The 20,000-nt window shown below is 33.0% G+C and overlaps 4 protein-coding genes across 29 annotated transcripts; 3 read left to right on the forward strand and 1 right to left on the reverse strand.

The window, feature by feature from the left end:
- Positions 1-672: 672 nt before the first annotated feature.
- Positions 673-7,720, reverse strand: LOC102604278 (uncharacterized). Of its 26 annotated transcripts, none has more exons than XR_001472079.1 (5): positions 7,308-7,713; positions 6,796-7,072; positions 4,631-6,030; positions 1,083-1,194; positions 673-885 (listed from the first exon to the last, which is right to left on the reverse strand). XR_001472079.1 is itself a non-coding variant. In XM_015304281.1 (5 exons), exons 2-5 carry the CDS (start codon positions 7,023-7,025, stop codon positions 5,032-5,034), a joined length of 597 nt encoding a protein of 198 aa, XP_015159767.1. In that variant the 5' UTR covers positions 7,026-7,072; positions 7,308-7,711; the 3' UTR covers positions 4,082-5,031. The 26 variants fall into 26 exon arrangements, 1 of the variants encoding a protein (XP_015159767.1); XR_001472091.1 differs by lacking the exons at positions 673-885; positions 1,083-1,194 and adding an exon at positions 2,124-2,826 and having other exon boundaries at positions 4,631-4,870; positions 5,215-6,030; positions 7,308-7,720; XR_368740.2 differs by lacking the exons at positions 673-885; positions 1,083-1,194 and adding an exon at positions 2,124-2,826 and having other exon boundaries at positions 4,631-5,226; positions 5,363-6,030; positions 7,308-7,716.
- Positions 7,721-9,653: 1,933 nt separating this feature from the next.
- On the forward strand, positions 9,654-10,599 carry LOC102578749 (tyramine N-feruloyltransferase 4/11-like). The gene has a single exon (XM_006365022.2). It carries the CDS (start codon positions 9,717-9,719, stop codon positions 10,455-10,457), a length of 741 nt encoding a protein of 246 aa, XP_006365084.1. The 5' UTR covers positions 9,654-9,716; the 3' UTR covers positions 10,458-10,599.
- A 3,253-nt stretch (positions 10,600-13,852) lies between these two features.
- LOC102578408 (tyramine N-feruloyltransferase 4/11-like) lies at positions 13,853-14,839 on the forward strand. Its single transcript, XM_006365021.2, has one exon. It carries the CDS (start codon positions 13,950-13,952, stop codon positions 14,703-14,705), a length of 756 nt encoding a protein of 251 aa, XP_006365083.1. The 5' UTR covers positions 13,853-13,949; the 3' UTR covers positions 14,706-14,839.
- Positions 14,840-18,303: 3,464 nt separating this feature from the next.
- LOC102606403 (tyramine N-feruloyltransferase 4/11-like) lies at positions 18,304-19,127 on the forward strand. The gene has a single exon (XM_006365020.2). The coding sequence runs from the start codon at positions 18,319-18,321 to the stop codon at positions 19,048-19,050; it is 732 nt and encodes a 243-aa protein (XP_006365082.1). The 5' UTR covers positions 18,304-18,318; the 3' UTR covers positions 19,051-19,127.
- The last annotated feature ends 873 nt before the right edge of the window (positions 19,128-20,000 follow it).

Raw genomic sequence — 20,000 nt, forward strand, 5'->3', positions numbered from 1 at the left:
TTATATGCAAAGTGTTCACCTCTAACAATCAATCCAGAGTTTGGTAGCAAAAGCATTTCAAGTTGTACTATAATATCAAAAGCATTTTAAGTTGTACTATAAGGCCTCATAATTTTGGCCCTTTGTGGCTCAATTTGATTGGGTATTAACAAGTGAAGGCTTTTTATTTCCACGTGTGAGCAATTGAGATTGCTTTGGGCTGATCTAAGGCTAAGGGTAATTAGAGCTCTTTCAATCTCTTTCAAGAGAAGGTTTAAACTGGTAAGTCTTTTGGTCTTCAGATTAAAATATTTGCTTTTCTTCTTATAAGTTTTTAGTTTTCTTAATCTTCTCACTCTTTTGTTTTGATTTTGCAGATTTTGATTTTCTTATTTTTCTCACCCCTTTTCCCCCTGATTTTCATTTCTATTGGAGGTAGATGTGTTGTCAATTTTGGATCTAATTCTTGGGTGATTTTCTGATTTTTTCTTAAAATATTGATATCCACTCACTTACCACCAATTCAAATGGGTCCATTTTTATGTTAACAATGTCTATATACTTGCAAAAATAAAGATTACCAAACTATGATACTAATGTTATTACCCAAATCAAATTTATGGATCAGATGAATTCCAAGGATTAGCTATTGAACCACCAAGACAGTGGACTAAAAATTCAACATGCAGCTCAAAGGATTGAACTATTGTGAATACATATTCTAAAGAATCGTACATTCTAATGCCATTTTTCTTCCATATCCAAGAAATTGGAGCATGTATATTGAGAGATTAATAAATGAATAACTCTACTATTATACATATAAATATATTTTCAACAGTACAATCACAAAAACCAAGTTTAGGTAATTAAATTCTTTCGCTCTTGACTATATTCTTTACACCACTGCAACAAAAGAAGAGAACGGCAAAGAGGTAAAATATTAATTTAATTGAAGCATAGTAAACATACCATAATAAACACGGCATATGTAAGGGTCATAAGTACACATATAACACAAAATATAAAATAAGAAAGCAAAAAATTAGATAAGTTAGAATGTTTAGAAAAATGTAGAGATAATTAGAAGCTTAAAACTTAACTCTTTATTTGTAGCTTCATACCATGTAGTTGGAAACAACATTTCTCAGCTGGTGTCTCCTACCTACTCGAGGTAGAGGTAAGGTCTGCGTACACTCTATCCTCATAAACCCCCTTTTCAGATCCATATTAGGTAAATGATACATATAAAATCCATTAGAAAATTAGTTACCTTAACCCTAGAATCTATTTTGCAGCAGAAATACATGAATGCAAAAAGTTATCTAGGGATACAACATGTAGATAGTCTTAAGTTAAAATGCCAAACGTTGATGGCATCAGATATCTGTAAAAAGTCATTACATTAGCCAGAAATAGATTTTAGTATTTCAAAGAATATATATATATTCATAACCGAAAGCACCAAGAAGGTGTTACAATATACAAATTAAAACAGACAGACGCATTATTGAAAGAGCAAGGGAGAAAGAGCGTCTTTACCAGCAAGGAAAAACGACATTTAAAGCCTGAAGCAACACTCTTTCTCCCTCTTTCAGTGATGCAAATCACAAAGTTTGAAAGAGAGGTCAAAAAGTTTAATGGCCAATAAGATAGGCCCAGGCAACACACCAGAATAGAACAAACACGCACCAGAAATAAGGATCAACACAGATTCTCTATTTGTATGAATGTCATCGAGATTGCTCCTAATAAAATGTCAAAAGCCTAAGTCATTTTTTTGTGTGTTCTGTCCACCCATTTTAGTACTTGCAAAGCTTGAAATTTGAAGTAGAAAATTTAAGAAGGATGAACAATGAAATTGATCAAATGATTAGAATTTCTTAGACAGTTGAAGAAGAGTGTATTTGCTTCATAAGAGTATTGACGGGAGCAAATTTTTTTGTTAAATTAATTAAGCAAAAATATCTTAAAAGGGAGTACAAAGTTGAATTTCACACGCTAATGACTACCATGGAAATTGCAATGGAGAGAGGGAGAGTAAAGCGGAAGGTGTGAGAGTCAATATGAATTGGGATATTTCCTTCTTTTTTTTGACATAAAATTCGTGCTACACGTGTACAGAAAGCAGTACACACTACACACTTAAGAAAAGCAAAAGTACACATTACACACATTAACCCTTGGTAACTTCTGATCCATAAATTACTGAACAACAAGGCATCTAAAGATATCCTACCGTGTCCGGCTTTGCAACATTGACCAACAGAGACTCGTTGCTGAAGGGGCAGTCTCTTCTCTCCAGATTACAAAGGCTTACACAACTGGAGGAGTACGTAGTGGAGGCGTGAACGGGGAAATCGTCACAATTGCCTGCAATGGTGAATGATGGCCCCAAAACCAGTGTCAAGCAGTCCAAGGGTTAGGTAATCAGGGTTGTCACATTCAGATGCAAAGATTAAAGCTTTTTTGCACCTCTAAGGACACAAGTACTCGGAAAAGGGTAATCTACAAAGAAAAATGCAAAATTTAACAAGAGATATTCTCAATTTTTTTACAAATGCAGTTACTGTATTAAGTCATTTGCAATACATGTAGTTGATGCTGGTTTTGGGGCCATTTGCAACAATGCAAGCAATTGCAGCGACTCTCTCTTTCTGGCCTCCTTGCAGATCATATTTTCAAGTACATCGGCGTCCATGCTAACAAGTTAAGAGATGTTTCCCTTATCTTTTGCGGGGAATAGAAATATAGGCCTCCACTACATGTATTCCTTAGCTTTTGCAAGGGATAGAAACATAGGCCTCCACTACGTGCTCTCTGGTTTAGTTGGCTTATACACCTACCCTTATTTTCCAATTGAACAACAAATAAGCACACATGTTAAAATTTATTGAAGCCTCTCCCTCCCTCCCTCCATCCCTCCCTCCCTCCATCCCTCCCTCCCTCCATCCCTCCCTCCCTCCATCCCTCCCTCCCTCCATCCCTCCCTCCCTCCATCCCTCCCTCCCTCCATCCCTCCCTCCCTCCATCCCTCCCTCCCTCCATCCCTCCCTCCCTCCATCCCTCCCTCCCTCCATCCCTCCCTCCCTCCATCCCTCCCTCCCTCCATCCCTCCCTCCCTCCATCCCTCCCTCCCTCCATCCCTCCCTCCCTCCATCCCTCCCTCCCTCCATCCCTCCCTCCCTCCATCCCTCCCTCCCTCCATCCCTCCCTCCCTCCATCCCTCCCTCCCTCCATCCCTCCCTCCCTCCATCCCTCCCTCCCTCCATCCCTCCCTCCCTCCATCCCTCCCTCCCTCCATCCCTCCCTCCCTCCATCCCTCCCTCCCTCCATCCCTCCCTCCCTCCATCCCTCCCTCCCTCCATCCCTCCCTCCCTCCATCCCTCCCTCCCTCCATCCCTCCCTCCCTCCATCCCTCCCTCCCTCCATCCCTCCCTCCCTCCATCCCTCCCTCCCTCCATCCCTCCCTCCCTCCATCCCTCCCTCCCTCCATCCCTCCCTCCCTCTCTCTCTCCCCCTCTCCCTCTCCCTCCCTTTCCCTCTCCCTCCCTCTCTCTCTCCCCCTCTCTCCCTCTCTCTCTCCCTCCCCCTCTTCCTCTCCCTCTCCCTCTCCCTCTCCCTCTCCCTCTCCCTCTCCCTCTCTCTCTCTATCTATCTATCTATCTATCTATCTATCTATCTATCTATCTATATATATATATATATAACAACAACAGATAGAATATCAACATATATATTATGTCTATTGCACAAGGGATAATCAGCCAAGCAATGTAACCAAGAACTCGATAAGCAGGAAGAATGCACATATATTCTAGACAGTTTGGTCAGCAGAGACTTCGCATTAGATTTTTCAACCTACATGTTGAAAATGTTCGGAATCACCACAACAATATCGAAATGCCTCTACATCCCCTTTGTTCTTCTCCAGAATCAAGATCTTTTATACACTTGAGAGTTGAGAATATCAAAAGGCTAGAGGATTATATTTCCACACATATTTTTTACATCTATTTTTAACATATAGCTAATTTTAATTTAAAAATACAAAACAACATGTGATAAAGTTGTTTTTCATTGCTTTTAAAGAAAAAAAAAATTATTAAAGTGCTGACAGGTAAAAGCTATTTTCAACAACCAAACAATTCATTTTTATCCCTTTTAGTTATGGAAGCTATTAAAGCAATTCTAGATAGATTTGAGTTCTCAGCAATGAATTTGCAGGTTAAGAGCTTCATATAGCTGACATCATTCCATACCCCATTTATGTTATGTATTCTTCAAAGAGACAGATGCACAACCGAAAAGATAGTAATACTTGATCAAATGCATAATGTCTTCTGTTGCAAATTCAAGATAAATATCAGTCTTCAGACAAAGATCACTCAAAAATTACCCTATGGATATAACTTAATAGCTTAACCTATTTTAGCATGCTAATAACCTTATTTTCCAGGTTACAAACTTAATGTTACCTCAATGGCTCAAAACCTATTTTCACCATTGGTGTATATAGATTGAATTCTTGATTAATAGGATCATTTGGTTAGTACTAATTCATGTATCCATAAAGAGTGTTTTCATTTCATTAAAATCATCTAATTATGTGACACACCACACATCTATAGCAGGCAAAACAAAGGCATACCTGAAATTGAGATTGAATCAAGTAAGATCCTAGCTTCCTGGAGGAGGGATCACCACGCTTACTTCCAGCTGAAAGTGAGAGACTTAATAATAGGCAAAAATACCCCACCAGCTCTTGCCGTAGTGCTAGACATTGCAGGTGCAATCAAAGCCTCACTCAGGGCCAATCCATATGACAAACCAATAGTACTCTTCCCCAACCACTTAACAAAGTATGTGGCAATTCGATCTCCTTTGTAGACTACAGTAAAAGACACATCATATGCACAAATTCAAATATAAGAATCTGAAAAATGGAGCAAAACATTACTAATTTGACGACGATAACAACAACATACCTAGTTTGATCCCACAAGTGGGATCTCATCAAGGTAGAATGTAGGTAGACCTTACCTTGATTTTTCAATAAACCTCAAAACTAAACCTCATCATTAACAAGAATGAATAATAATTAAAGATGCTAGATAAGCACTGGCCAATTCTTTGATCAGCACCAATTGGTGTAGCATAATGAGTCTTCACCCTTATCTCAGAGACTATGTCAACGCCATTTTTAGCTTGCTGGATTGATTGAAGCTTCTTTACCTCTTCTTTCAACTTGAATAAAAATGCCACATTATGAAGGATCGTCAAAAGAATCATCCAATGTGCCCATGTGTGCGATTGTGAAGTGTAGAAATCAGCAATTAGAAGAGATTTCATACGAAATAAAATAGAGTAGAGGGTGCAATACTTCGACAAGGAACTGGATATTTTTAAATAGCATGTGATTCTCATCCAAATAAGCTTCATTATCCAATTTACTGTGTTGTTTCTCCTGCAATCTGTCCAACAATCTAGCGGAACAAAATACATTGATCAAAATGACAAGGATTGGATGAGGTCAACAACTCTAAGGAGAAAACAATAGAAGTATATGGTTTAAAACTAAAAGACATCCTTTTAGTCGAGAAAAGACTCAGTCTTATTTAATAGTTGAAAAATTCCCTTCTAGTTAGCTAGTCAAACCTCATTGTTCATCAGAAATACTGAAGAGTATGCACATGCCCCTCCGTTATGTTTCCACTTAAATACTTTCCCCAACTTTGGGTCGACGTCAGAGTTGAAACTCGTGACATGAACGTCCCTCACTATAAATATACTCAAACATTAGCGAAAATTTGAATTCTAGAGGTTATTAGACTAATCCTAGTATTTATAAATCCTACTATACTTCTATTATCAAAGTGACTTTCTTTCATAGCACTAAAAGACATCAAAAACTTTCGCAGATTCACGCAATAATAAAAAGTAAAACGGAGGTATGGAAGAATTTACAAAAGTTTATAAGAACCAAATAAACAAACCTGTCAATTCGTGGCAAAATATTTTCGAATATGATATTTCCCTAAACGATGAACCCTGTTCAAGCAAAACAGGTTTTGGAAAATTACAATTAAGTAACAAAAGAAAGCCATCATGAATGAGTAAGATCCTATAGTACTAATATGCATTTACTGAAGTTAGTTCCTTTTTTTTCTCAAGTTTAATGTGAAAGACCAACTCAACACTTGGTCTCAAAATTGAATTGCACCTATTTAACTTCTTCATTAAACAATACTTTCTCACACTTTACTCCTTGAAAAGCAACTCAAGACATAATTCATAGACATTTTGGAACAATGTCCATGACTTCATTTTTATATTGATAAAAATGCTAAAATACACTCTTTAACATCACACACAAGGTAACTATTCATAAATTAGACTCTTGTAGCTTCCTTATGAACTTGAAATGGAATACCTGTACAATTATAAAGTAATGATTAGTTGTTAGTTACTTGTATTTGAAACAACAAAGATGCAAAAGACATAGACAACAAATATTTTCAAAGTGCAAAGTGAAGGAAAAAAGGGAGCAGGTTAACATTCGAGCAATATGTGTAAATAAACAGTTAAGCAAATCTAGTGAGCTACCAGATTTTTAACCCCCAAATTAGTGGATTCAACAAAGAGTCAAATTCTACAAATGTAGTAAATCAACCTAATCTGCCTAGAATTAGAAGAATCGAATTGGGGTCTTCTTTGGATGCAGAGAAATCTCAACGTAGAACCCAAAAAAAATAAAAAATAAAAATAATAGAGATAACCAAAAAATGATAATAAAAATACGATATAATAATTTACCTGATACAACACCACGACACACATAAAGAGCTCTAAAACTACTTGCTCTGTTTCTTCTTCATTGTCTACTGATTTCATGGTCAAGTCGATTTTTGAATGTCAAAACAAATTTTCGGAAGAATAGAGCCGGTCAACAAAATGAACCAAGAAACAAAAGGCTAATAGTGAAAATGAATACTTACCTTACCGTGCAACTTGAGTTTGCTCTTTCTGTCTACTAAAAGGTACATACTGCCATACGCGAGAGATGGATTAAACCTAAAGCACTGTTATGTGTCTATTCCAAATATCAAAAGAATCATATTTGGATTCAACAAATAACAAAAACAATAAAATTAAAATTAAAATTAAATCCCAAAAACATGCAAACACACAAATAATTTAAAATGTCATGTTATGGCATGGTATTGAAGTAGTTGAATTCTTAAGGCTACTTTTATGAGAAATTCTGTTGTATTTTTTTGAACTGCGAATTTTCCAACTGCAACAACAATAAGTCAGTGTAGTCTCACCTCTATCTTGTGGAGGTAAAGAGGCGATTTTCAATAGACCCTAAGAAATCTAAACATTGAAGCTCGGATTTGTAATACGATAAGAGAGATTGGAATCACCGCCATAACTGCAAGCACCGGTTGCAGGATAACCTTCCATCCGGGTTGCCCCACCAAGATACGGGTCCGATTGCTCTCTTACACTATCAATTTTCTCAATCTCGGAGAAAACAAAGAAGAAAATCATCATCACAACCTCGAATTTTTGCAACAACTATTCTAATTCTAATTCTAATAGTCAAGAGAGAAAAGAAAGAAGACAGAGATGACTTAAATGTTGGCTAGCAGGTGGAGCAATATTAATGGACACAAAGGACTTTAGGCTATTAAGTTGCCACATATAATATGGTTCAGTGACCAATTTGCCCTTAACCTTTTATAGAAGAAAGACACGTAGTTTTCATACATCAGCTTTTTCATAGACCTAAATGATTGAAATATCCTTATTTTTAAATTATTTGACATTAAGCTAACATGTTGAAACTTGAAAGTGTCTCTTTTATATAAGGAGAAAAGAAAAGACCATAAAGCTCAATTAGCAATGAAATGGAGCCCACTTGTAATTAAATTGCTGTTCGTACAACCAATTAGTGTTGTGTTCAATTTGGATAGCTTTCGGTACAATTTTTTAATGTTGTGTTCGTCCCAACAACTGTCATTTCTAAATATTGGTAAAATATTTGAAAGTAAATAAAATTAGTGTAGGTGTGAATAATCAGAGTAGGAGATTTGAAAGCCAGTCGAGCCAAAATTGAAAATTTATTTTTTAAAAAGCAAATAGTGAGATATTTGAAATTTTGTGAGAAAAAAATCAAGGGAAAGGGGTCAAAAATACCCCCCAACTTTGGTTTATTGTTTGACTTTACCCTCGCCGTTAAAATGAAGTTAATCGTACCCCTCCCGTTACTAATTTCACCAAAATTACCCCTCATTTAGACGGAATCCCCAAAATTGATCCAAATTGACCCAATTACCCGGATTTTAAAAGTAAATATGTGTCAGCCTAGAAAGGAAAATAACAAAGGCTCAATACGTGTTAACATTACCGGAAAAGTGGTACTATTCACCAATAAGACAATGACTTGACATCAAATTATGGTACAATAAATATTACTTTTTGTACAAGTATTTGTTGCTGTGTTTGGTCCCTTTTAGAAGTGCCACTTCTAAATAAGGGTAATATTATATGCCATTCTTCAATATTATATTGGGATGAAAATGGTACAATAGCTATCTAATTATTATATTGAAATTTTAATATCTCAATTTTGTTATTATATTTGTGATATTTGGTCGTGTGTTTGTTTCAGTTTGTTTCTCATGTTTTAATTTGATAGAAAGTTAAAAAGAAAGAGTAAAAGATTAAAAAAAAATTGAATTTTATGGTGTTAAATAAAGATATGTCAAATATATTTTAAAAAATAATTATGCGATCTAAAATATATCATGTAGAATATTAAAATTAAAGAGTGATAAAAAAAATCAAAGATTTTTTTTTAAACAGATTTAAAAAGAAAAATATGACCAACGAATTAAAATAGAAGAAGTATAATATTAAATTTCATTTTCTTTAATATTTGATACAGTATTTAATAGTTATATAAAAACACATATCATACTGAAGTATATATAATTGAACTTACATCTATAATATGTAAGGTGAATCGAATAAATAATTATATTGTAAAATATTAAAATCAAACTTAAATTAAATTATTGTGAATATAATTTTAAAAAATTAAAAATCAAAATCATCGAAATAAAATTTTCAATTACTTATGATGCGACCTCAGTATATACCACGTGGAGGAAGAAAAGTCAATTTTTCTTTAAGAAGTTACGCCGTAAGTGGCAACTGGCAACTTTGACAAAGTCCTCTCGTTAGATGAGAACTTTTACATTCATTTTTTTTAAAAAAAAAAAAAGAAATATCATAGTATGTTTTTAACGTAAGTAAAACTGTAAAAGTGATGAAAGAACATAAAATATAAGTATCTATTTTATGGTAAAATTATAAAAAGAAAACAGCTTATTGCCATTTTAAATGATTTAGTTTAGATATATTTTTATTCTAGTTTTTTTTACAGTATAAAATGATTACATTTGTAAGATGAGTCAACTTTAATTTACGGCTCCCACCAAATTTTAATAGGAAAAAGAAAAGAAATTTCATCAGATGCAACTTGCCTGACCCTTTTATCTAACACGTACGTTTCAGTTGACGTCCACCAACCAAATAAACAATTATAAAAAATTTAAAGGGACAAAATTCTCCACTATAAATATGTTGTTATCCTAATATCTTTTCATCATACAATAAATATCCCATTACTAAAATACTTCATCTCACTCCTTTCGCCTTAAACAACTATGGCTCCTGCTCTTCAACAATCTGAAGCAATAATTACCACCAACTCATCATCGGAAAACAACAACGTTACCATCACTGGAAAGATATACACACGAGTTCGTCTTGCTACGAAATCTGATCTATCTCATATATACCAATTGTTTTACCAAATCCATGAATATCATAACTATACTCATTTATACAAAGCTACTGAGTCCTCCTTAGCTAACTTGCTCTTTAAAGAAAACCCTCTTCCACTTTTCTACGGTCCATCCGTACTTCTACTCGAAGTCTCTCCAACCCCTTTTAACGAACCCAAAAATACCACGGACAAAGGGTTCAAGCCTGTCCTTACAACGTTCGACCTTAAATTCCCTGTCGTTGAAGGACAAGTTGAGGAGTTCAGGTCCAAATATGATGATAAGAGTGATGCTTACATAGCGGGATATGCTTTCTTTTACGCTAATTATTCATGCTTCTATGACAAGCCTGGATTTTATTTTGAGAGTCTTTACTTCAGAGAGAGTTATAGAAAGTTGGGAATGGGGAGTTTGTTGTTTGGAACAGTTGCATCTATTGCTGCAAACAATGGGTTCGTATCGGTAGAGGGAATAGTAGCAGTTTGGAACAAGAAATCATATGATTTTTACATAAATATGGGAGTTGAAATATTTGATGAGTTTAGGTATGGAAAATTGCACGGTGAAAATCTTCAAAAGTATGCCGATAAGAAGGAGAAAAATGAAGAAGGAAGTTGTTAGTGTGTTTTTCTTTTATATGTTGAAAGTTCAATTCATACATTTCTATTTGTAATCTTGTAAAAGCAGAATGCTCATTACATTTGTATTAATTCTAAATTGGTTATCATATATAACATAATCTCTGTGATTCATGATTTAATTTTATTTGGCACAAATATTATTTGGGAAATCACAGGGTTTTCTCCCTTGCCATATTAGATATGCATCTTTCCTCCATTCTTAGGCTTCGTTAGTTGTACTTATTTTTACGAGCTAATAACGGAAACCTCCAAACTTAGAAAAATAGCTATAGTATAATTTCTATTAATTAAAACCTATTGAAAAGTCCAAGGTTCGTTACGTAATGAATAATAATGTTCATACTCATCTATCAAGTGTATCCTTATCCAATTTAATTTGTTGATGTCATTTGCACCAATGTTTTTATTTTGGAGTGATATTTAATTATCTAATAATTTTGGAGTGATATTTCAGTAAATTATCTAATAATTATTAGGACATGTCGCCAATGATAGGCTTAGAATTCTCACACCAAAAATATAAAGGTAATAACTACCTCTAAATTTTATCGTCTATTATAAATTTTGTAACGAAAGTGAGTGTTGTGATTGGGAGAAAAAAAACAGATTGGACTATATCAAGACGGTATTATTATTTTCTTTTCAATTTAATAATGATGTTTAAATTTGAAGAGTCAAATAATTTATTCTTTAATCATATTTCATTTATTTTATTATCTTTTAAATTATTAATTATTGAGATGTAGAAAATAGTACTTAATTTATTTTATAAACTCCATGATTTACTTATTTACTTAATTAATTGGAGATGCAGCTAGCATTGTGGTATATTATATATTATTCTTCAGGGTAGATAGATATCAAATTACCATATTTGAAATAAAAGTTTTTAATACAAGAAATACGGTATTATGATTTTGGTATGTGCATTTTATTAATTTTGTAATTAATTAATAAGAAAATTATTTGTATTTTCTTTTGAACATTTTTATATGTTTAGCCATTTAAGTTAGTAGTATGATATAGTTAAAGGTGTTCTTTTAAAAATCAAAGACATAATTATCTATTATATATTAATATCGAAATTGAACTTTAAACTATCAAATTATACCAAATTAATGTGGAATAGGAATAATATAATATTTCTAAAAATCGAAAACCCAAATTAGGGGAAGGAATTGGGGCCAGAAAATCTTTTCGTAGTAATTTGAGATTTTCTAGTCTAGTCCAGATTTGGACGAAATCAGAGTCAATGAGGTCTAGGGAAATCTGGTAGCAAATGAAAGGTCCAATTGTGAATTTGATCTTATGAGTAGATAGCTAAGACGTTAAGGAATCTGTACGACTTTACGGAATTGAATTCGGGCTAGTAGAACTTCCGAAAATGGTCTTAGCACGAGCGGGTATTTTATGAGAGTTGTGGGATGAAGGTGTGTTGTGAAAAGGGGGTTTTGAAACTCTTAAAATTGCTCATTGTTCCGTGCAAGCCGCTGAGGTGGGATTTTCCCACCAGCACGGAGCCGCTGTGGCGGGACTTGGGCCACCATAGCAGGACAGACGTGACTTAAGTCGGAAATAAACCCCAAAAATGTTTTATTCTGCACTTTTCGACTTTGAGAGCAAAGGAACGACCCCAGGTGTTTTCTTGAGCGTTTTCCACCATTCTTGAGGCTAAAGGTAAGGTTTTCACTCCCCGAATCCGTATTTCGATCCGTAGAACGTAGTTTCTTGGGTAATTATTGTTGGGGGAAGGTTTTGATCTGAGAATTATGGTGGAAAAAGCCCTAATTTGGGATATTGGGATCGGGTTTGGTCTTGGGTTATTGAGTTTGTTATAATCCGGATAATTATACCTTTGATTGTTGATCCTTTTGTATATTAATTGTTGTAGACCTAGAATAAGTGTAAAAGAATCCGGAAAGGGAAGATTCAAGTGACTTAGGGGATTCAATCTTGGATTCGAGGTAGGTGATGGTTGTGATTTCATGTTGTGTGATGTATGTTTGCTCTTGCTTCATTATAATACATGTATGTATGTGAATGTTGCATTATTCATCACACTAATTATAAATGAGGATAGATGAATGATGAATGTCATGAATCATGACTTGATTGTATGATTTGAGAATATACTTGTGATTATGATTGTGGCTAGTTGAATGGATCGAGTGTTGCGTTCCGACACACTAACTTGGATCGGTTGCCACGTTCCGGCATAAATATGGGATCGATTGCCACGTTTCGACATAAACATTGGATCAGGTACCACGTATCGATACACTAACAGTTTGGGTGTGGGTTCCATGAGAGGACCATTGACTTGTGATTGATATTTTTGTATCTACCTACTATTGATAATGTGGAATTGAACATGTTTCCTGCTAAGATGACTGATATTGTATATGTTCGGTATATGCATGTTTATGATGTTGTAATTACTTGCTTATGTTGCACTTATTGGGGTAGCCGCGTGATCCTACCAGTACACTGTGGTTGTGTACTGATGCTGCACTTGCTTGTTCTTTGTTGAGTACATGGCATCTTCAGGCGGCTATTGATAGACCTCAGCTAGGTGACTATTGAGCGTGACCGGATTCAAGGGTGAGCCAGTTTTTTCAGGCTGCCATGGATCTTTCTTGTTTAAGTCCACTCTTTTCGGACTTAGACTAGTTGTTTAAGGTGTTGTTTAGTTCCAGGGTTGTACCCCTTGTTGTTAGTAGTGTTTTGGTACAATGACTTTCAGGCTCTAGGGGTATTTCCGCATTAGTTGTTAGATGTTAGTTGAACTTTCGGAGTTTATGGGGACTCCGTATTAATTATATAGTCATTCAAACCTGCTTCCGTATCTTTAAATGTGTAGTATTTTGGGTCAAGGCTGCTTAGTTGGGTTGTAGTAATGGTTCTTCCACCGGAGGATTAGTGTGGGTGCCAATCACGACGGTCTGGGTTGGTGTGAATGAATATTATCCTTGTTTAGCTTTCATGCATCTCGGTAAGCATTATAGAGCTAGACAATGTTGACGACTTCATTTGATTTTCACACCTCATAAATTTTCTATTGGCCATATTGCTGAAATTGTCAACATTTGATTTTGGAAGGATCATCGGTTCTTCGTAGATGTTAACATTTGTATGATAAGTAGTTGGTGAAAGTCTTTGTTCATACAAAGTCAAAATTTTTTATGTTAAGAATTGTCAATTTGTTCCTACAATTTTAACATTTTCGACTTTTTTGCTATATTTTTTTTTGCATGGTCCCTACCTATAACATCTCTTGCACCCACTCCCACTTGCACCAACTCCACCAACCTCACTAACGAAATAATGTTTTTTTTTTAACAAAGGACCAAATTCTCCACTATAAATAACCATTATATATGATCCCAAACACCATATTATCCCATTACTAAACCTTTCAACATTTCTTTTATCTAAAACCTCATTCTTCTCAAACTTAACTAAACAACATCCCATGGCTCCTGCTCCTCAACTTCCTACACCATCTGAAACAATAACCACCGATGCTTCATCGGAAAACAACAACGTTACCATCACTGGAAAGATATACACAAGAGTCCGTCTGGCTACGAAATCTGATCTGTCTCATATATACCAATTGTTTTACCAAATCCATGAATACCATAACTATACTCATTTATACAAAGCTACCGAGTCCTCCTTAGCTAACTTGCTCTTTAAAGAAAATCCTCTTCCACTTTTCTACGGGCCATCCGTACTTCTACTTGAAGTCTCTCCAACCCCTTTTAACGAACCCAAAAATACCACAAATGAAGGGCTCAAGCCTGTCCTTAAAACCTTCGACCTTAAATTCCCTGTGGTGGAAGGACAAGTTGAGGAATTCAGATCCAAATATGATGATGGGAACGATAAGAGTGATGTTTACATCGCGGGATATGCTTTCTTTTACGCGAATTATTCGTGCTTCTATGACAAGCCTGGATTTTATTTTGAGAGTCTTTACTTCAGGGAGAGTTATAGAAAGTTGGGAATGGGGAGTTTGTTGTTTGGAACAGTTGCGTCTATTGCTGCCAACAATGGGTTCGTATCGGTAGAGGGAATAGTGGCAGTTTGGAATAAGAAGTCATATGATTTTTACATAAATATGGGAGTTGAAATTTTTGATGAATTCAGGTATGGAAAGTTGCATGGTGAAAATCTTCAAAAGTATGCTGATAACAAGGACGAAAACGGCGAAGGGAGCTGTTAGTAGAGAATGGCTTTTTGTGTGCTTAATTGTGCAATTTATTAGTATCTATTTGTAATAATATTGTAAAACCAGAATGCTCATTATATTTGTAATTTGAAAAAAAATAAAATTGGTAATTGTGATATTATATTAAATCCCTGGGTTCTATGTTTTTAAACTTTATCACAAAGAATTATATCTTTCTATAAAACAAAAATGGCAAAGATGATCTCTTATATTATTAAATGTTGAAAATCATTTTTTAAGTGATGAAGTCGATCTTATAACTAAACATGTTTGGATAGAAATGGTAAAACGACTGATAAACAATTGTTGTATTTGATAAAAAAAATGTTGATAAATAGTCATATTCGTGGAATAGCTAAAACACCTTAATTCAATAGTTTTGCAAAAACTTAAATTATCTTTGTTAAAAAAGAAAAAAAGAACGAATATAGAGTGATGAGAATTAAGTTAAAAGAAATTTTGTTTTGAAAAAGATATTTTGAAAATTAGAAAAATATTAAGGATAAAATAGTAAAATATTTTAGTAATGCACCTAGATTTGATAATGAACGAGAGGCCCTGCTTCCAAATCACTTTCTTTTACAGTCCAGGTACGTGGCAAGTGGCATATTGCTTAGTTTGACAAGTCTTTTTGCAGAGTAATTATACGTTATTAATTAACGATCTTGAATAGCAAATTGGTATATATCTTATTTTCATCTTTCAAGTTTTTCTAATTCACAATTTTTTAACTAGTAAAAGAATCCTAGAATTTTTTTCAGAAATTTTACGAAAGAATATTTACATATTATCCTATTCTAATTTTTACTTCTGATTCTTACATGACGTTTTAAGAAAAATACTAAAAATTAATGAAACCACATTAATATGAAAAAAAATCAATATGATAAGACGGTATTACAAAGTCTAATTTTTATTACACAAAATAATATAACTAAAAATTTGTACAATTATAATTTGTAAAAAATAATTAACTAATTGAATCGTATTATAGATACTTCTACTAGGATTGTCGTTGTCTTAAAATATTCAACAAATTTGCGTGATTGACTTAATTTCCATTTACAGAAACACGTGTTTCCTGGATAATTATTGTTTCCAACGTTTATTGTCATGACTAATCATATTTGTGCTAAACAAACTGACCAGAGGAATAATATCCAATGATGCATTAAATTAAAGTTTTCATTTTGGGCCTTATTGGAAGGATGAAATCAAATATAAGTTGCATCACATCTTGAGTGGTTACAAGTAAGGAAAAATTACCTAAACACAATATTTATTTTACTATATTCTCTAAAATTCTTATCATTTAAAAAAATTACAAAAAATTTTATTTTATGTGACGTATTGGTTGAATACATTGCTTTACGTGATGTATCAATCGGATATATTACATTACGCGATATATCGGGACATACGTGATGTATCATGACGTTGAGTGATGTATTTGAAATTGAGACGCGATGTATCAGGGATGTATTTGAAACCAGGACACAGTGTATCGTGATGGTTTCGAATATATCTGGATTCCACCAAATTTAAGGGATTTTTGTAATTTGAAAAAGAGTAGGGATAAGATGTAATTAGCTGTTAACACTATGAAATTTGTGTAAAATCTACAAAAGTTATTAACGATCTTGAGTAGAGAGTTATAAGATATTAGGAATATATTTTATCCCGTTGTGCATCACTATTATTATCATTTTTCAAAATTCACCACCTTTTAAATAGTAAAAAATATAATCTAGAGAGTTTTTTTTTAAAAAATATCTAAAAAATGTTTTTTTTTAAATATACTGAACATTATTGAACCCACATCGATATTATAGAAAAATCGATATGATGAGACGATCTCACAAAGTCTAATTTTTATCATACAAAATAAAATAACCAAAAATTAATATGATATAAATTTTTGAAAAATAACTGATTAAACTGTACTATAGACGCCCTAACTAGGATTGTCATTGTCTTACAACATTCAACAAATTTGCGTGATGGACTTAATTTCCATTTAGGGAAACACATGTTTCATGAATTATTTGCGTGATCGACTTAATTTCCACTTACGGAATCATGGAAAATTCACGATAAAGTTCATTTAAAAGGAAAATATTTTTTCTCTAAAGCATGTTCCACAATGTTAACGACTTGATTATTTGACTTTAATCTCAAGTCGCATATGTAATTCATAGAATTTTTATCCATATTGCTAAAATTGTCAACATTTTTTTTTTGGGATGAATCATCGGTTCCTTCGTAGATGTTTACATTTGTAGTTTGTACGATAAGAAGTTGATGAAAAAGTCAACATTTTTATGTTAAGAAATTGTCAGTTTGTTCCTACAGTGTTTATATAACATGTTTATGATATTTTGCGTGGTCCTATAAACCCACTTGGTTCTTTTCTTTTTTAATTATTAAAGAGTATTTTCTCGGTTCAAATTTTTGTGACATAGTTTAATTGGATAATGGACACGAAACTTAAGAAATAAGGGATGATTTTGCAATGTTCCGAATCTATCTCCTCAAGAAGGGTACCCTTCTATGGTTTTTTTTTACCCATAAATGAAACTCAACATAACTAAAATATTGATAACATTAGTTACTTTTACAATGCGTCATTTTCTTTTGGAACTAACTAAAAATAATATAATATCATGTAAAAATTATGAGAAGAATAGTTAATACTATCAACTACATAAAAAATGGTGGCCAAATTTTGATGGATAACTCAAACCAATTATATGAATGACTTAACTCTTTAGAAATCACTTTTGAAATGATGATTACCAGAATTTTTTATCGTTGGAAAAATCATCTCCACCTCCTCTCCATTATGTTTTCTCCAAAATTTTGTCAAGTACATATCTAAATGACAGTAAATTTTGTCTTTGAAATACTATGTGTTGAGAAATGAAAACAAATAAAAGAAGTTAAGATTATCAATGTGAACAAAAACCTAAAAATAAAGAACAAGAAATAAAAAATAATTTTTAGAGATTATCAAAATTACAAATATAAAATACCAAAATTATCACAAGGTTAAAAGGAGAAAGTGTGGCTACATATGTATTTTGAAGGGGAAAAAGAAAGAAGTATGTTTTTAAGAATATTCTTTTATCTTCTTCTTTTTTTCCGTGAAATAAAAGAAAATATTCTTTTACCGGCAAATGTTTTGAGGGTTATTATTTGTCACGTTAAATAAAAATCTTGTTAGATTCATATTCTATAATTTTAAATGTGTTGTATTCCATCAAAAAGGTGGAACACGAGGGGACCAAACCTTACCTCCAAAATACATCACGTCAATCTCTCCTATAAAAGGCTAAAAACAGAAAATTAAACTCTCCATGTCTAGCTGGAAAATATACAAATTAATGGATTTTAAAATTTGTAGGAAATATTTTTTTTTACTAAATTTGAAAATAAAATAGAGGGAATCGGAGCAAATTCCAAATTTTAAAAAGGGTCAAATTCTTCACTATAAATAACCATTATGATCCCAAACACAATATTATCCCATTACTAAACCTTTCAACATTTCTTTTATCTTAAACCTCAATATTCCTCGATCAAACTTAACTAAACAATATAATATCCCATGGCTCCTGCTCTTCAACTTCTTACTCCATGTGAAACAATAATCACCGATGCATCATCGGAAAACAATAACGTTACCATCACTCGAAAGATATATACAAGAGTTCGTCTCGCTACAATGTCTGATCTGTCTCATATATACCAATTGTTTTACCAAATACATGTATACCATAACTATACTCATTTATACAAAGCTACTGAGTCCTCCTTAGCTAACTTGCTCTTTAAAGAAAACCCTCTACCACTTTTCTACGGGCCATCCATACTTATACTTGAAGTCTCTCCCACCCCTTTTAAAGAACCCAAAAATACAACAAACGGAGGGTTCAAGCCTGTCCTTACAACGTTTGACCTTAAATTCCCTGTGGTGGAAGGACAAGTTGAGGAGTTCCGATCAAAATATGATGATAAGAGTGATGTTTACATCGCGGGATATGTTTTCTTTTACGCTAATTATTCATGCTTCAATGACAAGCCTGGATTATATTTGGAGAGTCTTTACTTAAGAGAAAGCTATAGAAAGTTGGGTATGGGGAAATTGTTGTTTGGAACAGTTTCATCCATTGCTGCCAACAATGGGTTCGTTTCGTTAGAGGAAATAGTAGCAGTTTGGAATAAGAAGGCATATGCTCTTTACGTAAATATGGGGCTCGAAATATTTGATGAGTTTAGGTATGGGAAGTTGCATGGAGAAAATCTTCAAAAGTATGCAGATAAAAATGGAGGCAACTGATAGTTAATTAATTCCCCTACATATTGAAGGTGCAATTTATTATATTGTATTTGTAATTTTTTTAAAGCAGAAGGCTCATCATCAGTGTGTATTACATTTGTATTTGAAAATTTTAAATTGATTATTATCATAATAACATCATCTCTCTGATTTTTTTTAAAAAAAATCTTTGCATGCCTCCATGAATTATAATTCAATTTTTGAAACTGCAAGAAAATTTTAAAAAAAATACTACAAAACTTATCCATAATTTTATTCCTATATAATCTATATTAAGTGAGAAGAAAATTCTTAAACTTATCCGTAAGATTATTTTGATCTACAATTTTTAATTAAATGATCAACAAGATTGAAGATTAAAACTCATTTAATTTAAAGACAAAATTTGAAAATCACCAAATATAAAAACGATCCATGCAAAAACTTGTATTGACGCCTCTCTTACTTCGTCTAATATTGAATATATAACTGGTGGCAAGAATTTCATGCTTCACACGGGTCCGATATTTATTTACCAAGTTATCTTTTAAAGTAGTTTTGATTAAATAATTTTAATTTTTTAATTCAAAATAACTTATATATTTGTGTATATATGATAGTAAATCATCTCATTAAATGTGAAATGAATACTTACAAGGTCTTGATTAAAATAATTTTAAATTTTAATCTAAAATAAGTTATATATATTTGTGTGATAGTAAATTATTTTATCTACAATAAGCTATATTTATGTAACTAAACTATCTCATTAAGTATAAAATAAATACCTACAAATATTATTAACATTAGAAATATGAAATGGTGTTGATTAAAATGATTTTAACTTTTAATATAAAATAAGATATATATATATATATACTAGTTTTACGGTACGTGCGTTACACGTGTGTATCGTATATATAGTATACGATGTTATAAAATAGAATTAATATTACTAAATTAAAGTTTTT

The sequence above is a fragment of the Solanum tuberosum genome, unplaced genomic scaffold (assembly GCF_000226075.1).
Source record: "Solanum tuberosum cultivar DM 1-3 516 R44 unplaced genomic scaffold, SolTub_3.0 scf00530, whole genome shotgun sequence".
NCBI lineage: Eukaryota > Viridiplantae > Streptophyta > Magnoliopsida > Solanales > Solanaceae > Solanum > Solanum tuberosum.